The 12,065-nt window shown below is 41.0% G+C and overlaps 1 protein-coding gene across 1 annotated transcript in view; it reads left to right on the top strand.

Moving 5' to 3' along the window:
• Nucleotides 1-12,065, top strand: part of LOC134647276 (lysine-specific demethylase 6A) — a 39,297-nt gene that overhangs the window by 15,417 nt on the left and 11,815 nt on the right. Inside the window, exons 5-6 of the mRNA XM_063501555.1 lie at nucleotides 8,831-9,138; nucleotides 10,614-10,839. Coding sequence (XP_063357625.1) covers nucleotides 8,831-9,138; nucleotides 10,614-10,839 — 534 coding nt within the window. The remainder of the gene's footprint in view (nucleotides 1-8,830; nucleotides 9,139-10,613; nucleotides 10,840-12,065) is intronic.

Genomic DNA, 12,065 nt, shown 5'->3' with positions numbered 1-12,065 from the left:
TGGAATTTCCGCGAAATGTTACATACGTCACGACAGTCACGTGGTCGCGGGCGCGCCGGTACGTCACGCACAAGGCCGACTGACGACCGGCTAAATACGGTCATGACCATTATTATACTAATTAATTAGCATAACCTAATATTCAGAGCCCTACTTCCTATAATCTTTTTTTATTAATGATATTATGGATGGATATTAGGGAACCCTTTTGCACTTAAACTGCAATGCTAAACAGACTCGGACGAAATCGAGAGGACAAGCTATAAACAATATTTCGCAAATAGGAGGAATTTTGCATTGCAAGTCTGTTTGCAAAATAGGATGCAGAGAAAAGCGTGAAACGCCGCAATAACACTGAGTTGCAAGTTGCAACTTAGTTGAAGTTTTGACACAAAATTGTGTTGCGTTTGGACTTCAGACTCGTGACTCGTCTATGAATCCCGTAATATGCAAAACAAACTCTGTTCCGAACTGTTGGTACGAAGTACGAACACTGCACAAAAGGATCAATATTTCGCCCCATTATGCTAGGTCTGCTAGGATTCTGCAATTCATGTTGCAGACAAGTAAAATGAATGAAGCATGAATTTTCGTCGAACCATCAAATATTTACGAATTCCATTTACAGCACTTTACGCTATTAAGTATTCTCTCGATGTTCCCATGGAAACTTCGTAGTAACACCGCACGGCCAGTAAGTTTTCTTAGTAAAGTAGAATTAATTGTCGACTACTTAGCACCAGATTCACGTGCCAATAGTGTCTCTTTATCAGTTTTTACGTAATAATGACGTATTTGCGTTTATCTTCAGTGTAATAAGTATATAGATATTGTATAATTCATCAGTTTCATGAGGCATATCCTAGAGAGCAAATATAATTACTAAAATATGTTTTACTTCACCTTGAAACGTATTTTCTATGATAATGAAATGCTGAAGTTGTAAAGTGTCTGTGTCGATATATGTAATGTACCTAATGAGTGTCTGACATTGTACCAACCCCTATTGTATTGTGGTTCTGGGAGTCATTGCTTTCAAAAATGATTATGGAATTATTGATTTGCGTTTACAGACACATGTGTGAGTCTAGTATTAAATGCTTTCTGATATGTGTATTATGCAAATAGCACGATTACATGCACGAATCGGAAATCAGTCATGTCAAGTCATGTGAAACTGAGGTTCATAACAAAATTTTTATTGTTGTGTTATCTGTTTCGTCACTGTTTCACTACTATAAATTTGAATTAACCTAAATAGGACTTTTAATGAGTCTTGCGTAGTTCTGACGCCGACGGGGGAAATACTTGAAAGATAACTAACATGTAATAAATAATTTACAAGTAAAAACTCGCATTTACGTTTTTTTACAACCATGAATGGCTAAAACAATGCGATAACGCATGTAGTAAAAAATGTTAAACGCATGCGTAAGCCAAACATCGAGTTTTAGTGAATATTTCAAACTATTGCAGATGCAGTGCGTACGTGATCTCAGAAAGTTCTCACGGATGTCGATCCGTACTTACTTACCATCTTACCGTCACGTTGTACGCACAATAGGCATTAGAAAGCTGCTTGTGACCGCAAAAAGGGAGCAAATGGAAAGGGCTCAGTGCCGCGCGGAGTCGAAACTACGCCGTATTGCGAGATGAGGTTACGTCAGTATTGAGCGGCCCCGCCCCCGCGAGCCCCGCTAAGGGCCCTGCAACGTTACCACTGTCTACCGAGTTTAATGTTCAGGAGCACCAGTGTAACTGTGACCTCAACATTCAATACAGCTTCGCGTAATTTGTCAGGGCATTTATGCTGGTTTTTCTAGCACGGAGCGTTTAGAATAAGATCGCACGCACGCACGATATGCGTGTGACTCTACTATCGTATGCTACTGCCCCGGCTTTTGTTTGATGAACAATCTATGACGTAAACCTAAAATTGTCGTCTACAAAGGGTTGAACCCTTCCGATGCCGTAGGGATGGGGCAGAGCTTTTAATTCAGCTGCATGTAAATAAGTATTGGACTTGTTACGACACTTGTGAACCGGGAATCGTATGGGGTAGTTATCAAGGGCACTCCGCCGTTGTAATGTAATAATAGCGCAGAATGTTCAGTTCTTTTGGTGTTAGGGGAAGTTCATTTTGCATAATTTCAAGCGCGCTTGCAGCAAACACTAATAAACTATTTCACGCATCGTTTATTAGGTAAAATACTGGCGTGAACTCGTTAACGCGAACGGCATTGAAGTAATTAACAGTATACGTACTGTCCACGCATTTCCTGCTGCATCATTTAGTAATCATAATCACACAAAACTATAGTAGTTCAGGTTGTTTATCTATTTATCCAAGTCGTGTGGCGCAGCTCCCATGGAACCTGTTCGTCGGTTCGTGGTCCGCATAATGTCGCGGTTTTTATTAGTGTCATATCATGATCCGATGCATGTGCAGCTGTCGTCGCTTCCGCATAGCCGCGTCAAGGCGAGGACTCGGGAGTCGAGACGTTTGCTACTATTATTAAACTATGTACTAAATACTATAGCCAATAGATTGGAATGATTGCGAAAACTCTCTTGTTGTTCAAACAAGGAATTTAGGATGTGATCAACTGATCACTTGGCATATACCATTTTCCACTACGTATCCACATAAATCTTGTTCTTTTCCTTCGTTGCAATTTTGTCATGAGATAGGTACTATTATTTCTAGTGTTCGTGGAACTTTCTTTACTACATGCCACGTCCCCTATTCATCTTTGATAACTCTCTTGTGTTGTGCATTCATGCCTTCAACTTTCCTTTGTCCTCAAGACGCTCTATTATTATATTCCTATTGGTAATTTGGTAACTTGGTATAGTAAAAGCTTGGCTCTTGAAGTTACCTATTTACTACTATTATTTAAACTAAACCCACCTCTCTACTGAAGATTACTCATTGTACTTGTATCTAATCTAAGTAGATAGGTACATACTTGTTCTCTAAGGAACAAGGTATAACGTTTCATTGCATGCCTGACCTAGATGCTAAAATAGATAAGTTTAATACAATAGCTATACTGCGCTCAGGCATCTAGTACCGTAAGGATGGCCTCTACGAGCTGCAGCTAAGACGCAAGGCTGCACTTATAGGTACAGGTTGACGATAACGAGCTTGACTTGTTAGTGTTTCCTTACTTTAACGCTTCATTTCACAACGCTATACCTATGTTTCCATTCACATAATACGTATTTGCAGCATTCGTAATTGTTCTACAAATTACTACAAACATTACAATGCACTAGCTAGGCAATTGGTTATCTGTAATGTGTTTAAATTAGCCATGAATAGCCTTTAAATGGGTCACCGCGGCTAGACTGGATAGAATAGGCCAAGTTTTTCTCAAAATGAACGCTTCGTTTCAAAATAAACTTTGCCAATATTGAAAATAGCTGCACATACATTGCATATTAGAGTTAGGTACTACCTATAAGTCGAATCGCACGAAAGTGGGTCAACTGGTATGACGCCAGCCGATAAACGAGCCCTCGCCCGACCATTATCAATTATTGTTAGAAGTACCGCGTGTTAGTCGTGTTTGCTTTCAGTCTGCAATCGCTTTAGTTTGCAAAATAAACATTGATATCTACTACGGTCGAATCCAACTGCCTGTATGTCGGCTTGTTTCACATTCGTTGTATCCTTCACTAGCTTTATAGTTCTTACGTTATGAAAGCTATTCTTACAAACTATTTTTGAACTAGATATATATGTCGTAGTCAGATCGTATAATCCGCCGTATTACATTACGGCTAGCCGTTTTACAAAACGGGGGCGTTTTGAAATGCGGCGGTTTGACGATTAGCCGGATTGTCATTGCGATACGTTCTTCAATAAGGCGGCCTACGTTTAGCCACATCGTATCTACTATTTAGATTGTAGAGTGACCAGTTCTTTCGGTCGCCTTCGTAACCGGAGTTTGACAATGTTTGCAATTTAATTTATTTTTACCATGGTCCCACCGCACTACATGTGTTTCTTTTCCAAAACATACAAACAACTTAAATAGACGGAGCCCCGCAAGCGGGGCTCCTATTTCTGGGCGCTTTGCCCTTCGGGCATCTGAAGCTACCTAACGAACCTAACTTACTTACCTACCTACGCTTTTTTCCCCAAAGTGTAATGTTTTCACGGACGTCTCACTAAATCAATAGGTAGGTAGGTTAGGTTCGTTAGGTAGCTTCAGATGCCCGAAGGGTAAACCGCTCAGAAATAGGAGCCCCGCGAAGCGGGGCTCCGTCTTGTTAAGTTGCGAAGGAAATGTTTTTTGAAAAGAAACAGTCCGACGAACTCCAGATTTGATGGACACTCCAGCATTTTTCATAGTTTGTTGTTGTTATGTCAGGCAGCGCCACGAGTGTTAAAAATGGGAACTAAAAACTGTCAAAACGGCGGCTAATGACTCGCTGTATTACATTACGGCTAGCCGTGTTGAAGAACGTATGGCGCCGAATACATTCCGGCGGATTTTCATTCAGCCGCATTCAATCCGGCTAATCGTCGAACCGCCGCATTTCAAAACGCCCCTGTTTTGTAAAACGGCTAGCCGTAATGTAATACGGCGGATTATACGATCCGACTGCGACATATAGACAGAATGATGGACAAGGTATTGAAAGACGAGCATTTTTATGACGCGTATGTGCTCGAAAAACGTTGCCAACGTGCTAAAATTATGAAACGTTTTCATTTTAATGGTTAAGTAGCTAACACAATCCGTAAAATCGAATTTTGCGCATATTTCATCAATTGCCTTGAAGAAACACATTCACATGATGCATGAATAGTAGGTAACTAGGTACTACGTATAGTATACATGTTGTAGTAGTAGCTGTACGTGTATCGTATAGAATGGCATTGCGTTTGTGGTGCATACAATTTGCGTTGCACTGTTGCCGTGGAGCCAAGGCCGTGATGCAATATGGTCAGGTGAATTGCGAGTTGCTGAGTGCATCGTATAATTGCATTGTGCTCTACTTTAGTTTTAGAATGTTTACTAACAAAGTTTAGTTTATTTTGGGTCACAGACAAACACACATTTCCTAACTGTAACTATTCTAAAACAGCTCTTCTCCTAATCCTTAACGTCGAAGAATTTGCACGATATCCCACAAATTATGGAATGCCTTCAGTGCTCTCGATGCTCTCATACATAATATTCGTGCACGCACAATATTCGTGTTTGGGTGCTATATTCAAATTCATATAATTTATATTTAAGTGTTTAGATCGTTGTCTGGACTTCCTCCCAAGGATTCGTTCGCAATTCGCTAATTGTGTTAGCGTGTTCCAGTTTCAAGCGTCCTTGTTAATAGGGAAGTGGGTTATTAAGTGTCGCGTTGATTCGCCGGCGTGGGAAAGTCTCGTGCGGATCCCCGTGTTATTGTGAGGCGTCACGTACTGGTATACTCAATGCTTACCGGGCGCAGGTGAATTTCTCAAGCAAATCTTTAAATTATTGATAACTGTATGCAAAGTTAGACGGCTCAATGCTGATTCGCCTGCGTCGATAGTCAATGAGAGTATACACCTCGGCGCAGCAGTACCTAGTGACAGCTTCAGTTATGTAAAGTGAATGCGATGTGATGACGACGGAACTATAAATAGCGGCCCGTCCTTGAGCCGCGGCGAGTGCAGAACTAGGTCAGGCCAGCGGGTTTCCCATTGCTCACGAATCGATCGTAGAGCCAGTCTAGCTACAGCCACGATATTCGCAACTACTAGCGTATTCGGAACTCGCGCTTATATTGGATTTGGCAAGTGGTTGCGGTTGTTATGCCATAGGAACAACGTCCCAGCTGCGCCCCTCACCCCGCTCCACTACCGCTAAACAGCTGTACTTCTGCTTATATGTCTCCTTTCACGTCAACATTTCTTATTCTCCACGTCTTACAAATTGTACATCTCCCAGCCCTACAAAGTCTTACAAAATAAGCACGGAAACATAAGTTTACTTAATGTTCATTCATGCCTTGAGCTCGACGTAATCGATTCTTTTACGCTCCGCATTTGAATAGCAACGAGCGAAGAGCATTTCGGATGTATAAATAGGGTACCGACTGTATACATAATTCGTTACCTGAGCGATAATGGCCGGGCAGGTAGCTCGGATTATAATCGATCCCTCTGCGTGTATGTATGCGGCTGTTTATTCCTCATGTTATCTAAGAGCTCCGTTTTAGGGTTACGTAGGCAACCCTTATTTTGCCATCGCCTGTCGGCGGAGCTCAATGATCATCATCAGTAAATACTAGAAAGCTGTAATTTAAAAAAAATACTTGAAGGTACCTATGTACCTATCTCTAAAGTGTAATTTTATTAATATGCAGTGTTAAGTCAAGGGCCTGATAATGACAAGTTTAATGATGAGCGTTTAACCGCATTCAATTACACCTTATTAATATGCATTGTGCTCATTCGTTCTTCATTAGCCCGGCCCGAGTGCCTTGTGCACTCACGTTGCATCTGTATGCAACTGGTGCCTGCTGTCTTTGTGTGCGTCAGGTGTTAGCACAATGACAAAGTTATTTACACGTAATATCTGTTTAGTTTTGTTTACCTACCACTAAACCACCTAACTACAGTCCAAATGAACTAAATTCCCTATTTCACGATGAGAAACTGGGATTGTAATGTAACGTAGCAATTTAAACCTATTAAAAGAAACAGGTACCTAAACTTTAGGTCCTAAAGTCTATTTTTTTATTCGGTAGACTGAAATGACAGTTAATAGTATGAACATGAAATGGCATTTCATACTATTAACTGTCATTTCAGTGTACCGAATAAAAAAATAGACTTTAGATATCATAACTTAATAACGATTGCAGATTCGAAAGTGTTTCGTTTTAAACAGAAGTATATGAAGGAAATTTTAAGGTGTAATTTAGTAAATTAATACACAATCAAGTATTGCTTAGGCAAGATGTGTTAATTTTGTTTCAATTACAATACTCAAACAAATACGTAAGCGTTAGCTAATAATCATCCTGATAAAAATGTACGTAGGTAATTAGAGGAATATCCAATCTCGCCCAACAGCGTTTTGAACAAAGAAAGTCTTTTCCACTTTTCGATATTTGTGGCTTCCTCCGGTTTGTAAGTTGAAAATTACTTTTGAATGTTGCGTGACAGGACGCAATCATAAGTTAATACCGAGGAACAATGAATGCGAATAAGAAGCGAGCTGGAGTGTATGTCGAGCAGGGTCTGTATTCCCATTGTTATTCGAATACACGACAAGTGAACCAGTACATTGTGATCTTCGATTCCGCGTACTTGTTACGGACCACAAGGTCATGCCTATATTGGACCACCTCAGGTGATGTAGTTGGTAAGAAATGGGGAAGAACAACCCAGCGCTGCGGGCGCGCGGTGAAAGCCCGGGCTCGTGTGTGTGTGTACGGTAATGATCATTTAATTTTAGTCATCGGTATCGGCGGCCACCGGATGCCATGCCTCCACCTGCCTTCTTTGTTTCTACATGCAAATGTCAGCGGAGGTCATCTAAATAAAGGCGGTGTAGGCGCTACGACGGATTCGGCCGCGGTCTGTCTAGACGTTGCGTTGCATCGTCCGATCGATTGCACGGACGAGCCTCAGACGGTCACTGACCCCGCGCATCGGTGACGTTACGCTCCGCTGATGCGCTCCTAAATAACCTCACGGATGTTACCACCGCTCCAATTGATTGCATTCCTTTTCGACCCACCCTCGCGCGCTCTCCCCGGACGATGACTTACTTCATTTTTATCCGTAAGATGCCAAGCGTCTTAGTTTATACCTTATACTCATAACGATGGCTTCATGGGACCATGACAGATCAATTCAATTCAGACGTGCTTTTAACTCACCTATCTTGAGTATTTTATTTTTTACTTAGCTTTAGTAGGTACAATAATCCAAGAGCAATACAATAAATCCTCAGCCGTAATGCAATCTCTTTCAATACCTCACAAAGCCGACCGGTTTAGGTTTTGGGTAGGATAGACAGAAATCGTAAAAGTTTTTGCTTGAGTATTGTACATCAGCGTCCGCTTTCTTTGAAGGCTTCTCGGGAATATGGAGAGCAAAAAAAGCAAGTAAAGTTTTATTATCGAGCCGGAGTGTTATATGACCGTGTTGCAATAAGCGTTTATTATGACAACAGATCGCCTGCCTCTTATTTACGTGTTGTCTAACCTTGGCGCGGTCAAGTTCAGCTGTTACTTTGACATTGTTTCATTTGTTTTGTTTCTCGACTTGCATTTTATATGGATATTATGGACAAATGAACCACTTTACTGGAAACTATGCTTTGTTTCATACTTTGTCAGGAACAATATAACTAAACAATCAATTGTCTTAGACAATTTGCGGTTTTTTATGCGCTTCTGTAGTAAATATTCTAACGTTGAATATATATGAATTATATCTACAAAGTTAATGAACAATTATGTACATACATACTATTTTTTAAATCACTTCCTAACGACTTATCTATCAAAATACCAGTAGTGCCAGTAGAAGAAAGTGGGTGTTACTACTTATGGTTGCCGGTCATGATCATCACGTAGCTTATCGAAAAGGCCCAATTTAATGAAACCGGAATTAGTTGGTAATTAATCTGAGTCAAAACGGGGAAAAATGGTTCAAAATACCTATATGTTGAAGTACTTAGATTACATTATTTCTAGATCGAATTAAGTAGTATGTTTGTCTGTTTTTCTATACCTGGGTCGGACGAAATCACTGTCCTTGGGACGACGTGTAGTCAACCAGGCTAACGCTAACCTTGCCCACCCTTAACACGTGTAGGGCGACGAAAGCGCTGCAGATGTCCCTGTACGTGTCGCCGGGGTTCTCTCGGGCCGCGGACGCGCACCTGCGGCTCGCGCTCATGTTCAAGGCGCGCCGCTACTGGGGCGCCGCGGCGGCCCACTTCCGCCGCGCCAAGCTAGCGCCCCATCAAGACGCTACCTTCACCCGCCTCGAGCTCAGCTTCCACGCCGCGCATCTCCTAGAAGCGAGAGGACTGAGGAAAGCGGCCAGAGACGCGTACACCAAACTCCTCAACGAGCCGCAACTCGCCCTCACGCTGAAAGCCGATATCTGTCGGCAACTTGGTAAGTTAAACTTTGTTTTCCTTTCTTGTTTACTTCAACAATAGTTTTATGGGTTGGCAGCTTAAAGATGCTACGGTTGCACTATTAACTAATATTTATGTCACATCAATAAAAACAAAACAAAACTACTTGACATTGAACGTGACTCAAAGGGCTATAAAAGAGTCTTGAGACAAAGAGGCACCCCATACTTGCTAAACAAAAGAGCAGACTCCATTGCATAAATGAATAGCGGCTCTAAAACGTGAGACGATACCGTGCATTTGTTTATTTTTGTTTTATGGCCAAAATAAGTTCCGCTATTACTTTAGTCCTTTAGTTGTAAGGACATAAAGTGTTGAAAAGCTAATTTTCCATTTTACAGAGGTGATAAAAGTAGTTTAATAAAATGTGCAATAATGTATTGTTGTGGCCGTTTACCGCAGGCCGGCTATCTCTAAACACGGGCCGAGCGAGCGTAATGGTCAGTGCCTCGGCCAAACAATAAATAACGTTGAAACTTAACGCGAATGGAAATGAGGTTATAACCAGTTTCCCGAGGCTTGCACATTGAATTTCTGTCCGAATGAAAATTCACAGAAATACTTATGTATTTCTTTGAAGCTCAGGTTCACAGAAATACCGATGTATTTCAGTGAACCTTGGCCTATCAGATTTGCGTATTGTTATTGATTGACATGCTGTTCAAACCTTTCAATTTCGAGTTCTATTTTCTGTGCCCTTTGTTGTGCATTGCGTTGTACAGCGTCTATTGTTTTGTTCATTGATTAACCTATATACAGCTTTTACTTTCTGAAAATAGCTTTAGTCACAAATATTGATGTTTTTAGCTCAATGAAAACATTCAATATGAGTGCGGTGCATAGACTAGGAATCCTCTAGACGGAGTTTAGAGCAATTATTTCATGAAACCGATGCTGCCAAAAATACTGGGGTGCGGGGAACGAGGTGAGCGAATCCCGTGCCGTGATCACGGCACGGGATTCTGACACTTGACTCGAAGATGAAGTAAAACTACCGTATATTTGTAGCAGAGGGGGTAGCGTTACTATGCTCAGTCTAGAGGATGTCTTGTCTGTGGTGCGGTGTGACCATAAGCTTTGTTCTACTTTGGGTGCAGTTTTTCTAGTGGGTTCGAATCGCGCATACCTATATATAATTCATATGTATATTATATTATCTATAAAAGAGTTCTTGTGCGCGGGTTTCCTTGTAGATTAATCGACCAATAGCTTGTTCGCAACTGCTGAGCATCTTTCAGCCATTTGATGGAACTCTTTAATTTGGCACGCGAACTTCGCTCCGTACTCTGTGTCTACTTTTAGGGCCAGTTGCACCAACCACATTTGACAGACTGATCAACGTCAGCCGACGCGCCCGCTTTACTATGAAACTTTCCATACATGAAAATTTAGCGAACTCTTTAACGATACGAACAGTTTGGTGCAACCTACCCTTAACCGAGATGTTTCCAGGTTGGCTGTACCACCGCTGCGCGTCCCTGGGCGAGCCGGCCGCGCGGGCCCGCGCCGCCATCTGGTGCTTGAACCGCGCGGTGAAGGCCGAGCCCGAGTCCGGCGCGGGCCTGTACCTGCTCGGGCGCTGCTTCGCGGCCCAGGGCAAAGTGCACGACGCCTTCGTAGCCTACAGGAACTCCGTTGAGAAATCGGAGGGGAACGCGGACACTTGGTGCTCTATTGGGTGAGAGGAACTTTCATGTAATTATACATACAGTATGTATTTGATATTTACCACTAGCTTTTCGGTGAAGGAAAACATCGTGAGGAAACCTGCATACATCTGCGAAGAAATTCAAAGGTGTATGTGAAGTCCCCAATCCGCATTGGGCTAGCGTGGGGACTATAGCCCAAGCCCTCTCGCGCGTGAGAGGAGGCCTGTGCCCAGCAGTGGGACGTATAAAGGCTGAATTATTATTATTATTTTATTTATTTGAACTCTTAGGTAGTGTTGAGTCGCTCACTCGTGAGGCTCCTCTTTTGTACCACTCATTTTGTTAATTTGTCGCAGTACTTCGTACCGCAAAAATGTCTTACTTCACTCCTCTATTCATTTTACTTGATTCTAAAATTATCTTTCTCCTAAAAGTTCTATTCTTAACCTCCAGAATTGCACTCCAATTAAATATATGTTACTATTTATTTATTTATAAAGGAAGTGATGAATACATAAATATGTATATACATTAAATATTTTTGTCGCCGTTGGAATGAATGGAATAGTCGACGCTGAAAATATGCTAGTACCTCACCTCATTTGAAGTAAGACATTGTAACACCTCATTTTAGAGAATGAGGTACTCATACAAACTCATTTTAAATTGATGTCCTACCCATCACTACTCTTAGGCTAGGTTATTTTATAATATGGATATAAAAATAAAATACAAAAACACTTACAAAAACAATACAAAATACGTATAAACATATTATTATTATACATACAGTGAAACCTGGTTAATTGACACCTGGATAAATGCAAAACCTCAATAATTGCAACCAAAGGTCCGGTCCCGGTCCCTTGAGACCAAAAGACCTCTATAATTGAAATTTTTGAACCTCTATAATTGCCATTTAGATTTTAGTACTTTTCGTAATTTTACCTCTGTAATTGACCACATCGCAACTAAGACCTCTATAATTGACACTGTGCAAAAAAATCCGTTATTTTAGCTCTTCTTATTACCTCTATAATTGAAACGAGTCAATAAGTAAGACCTCTGTTATTGAAATAATGTAGACTTGTAGAGAGCAGAAACAATATTTTAATAGCAATGATAATTTTATTTTAAATCTTCACCCAGAATTCAATTTATTAATTGGGTATCTATCACAGACTGTAGTAGGTAAAATAGTTTTGATTAAATCAAAAACATAATATGCTTTTTACATTCCAATAAAACTTTCTTC

This window comes from Cydia amplana, chromosome 4 (genome assembly GCF_948474715.1).
Source record: "Cydia amplana chromosome 4, ilCydAmpl1.1, whole genome shotgun sequence".
Taxonomy (NCBI): Eukaryota; Metazoa; Arthropoda; class Insecta; order Lepidoptera; family Tortricidae; genus Cydia; species Cydia amplana.
The sequence above is the reverse complement of the archived record's forward strand: the minus strand, read 5'-3'. Positions and strand labels throughout refer to the sequence as shown.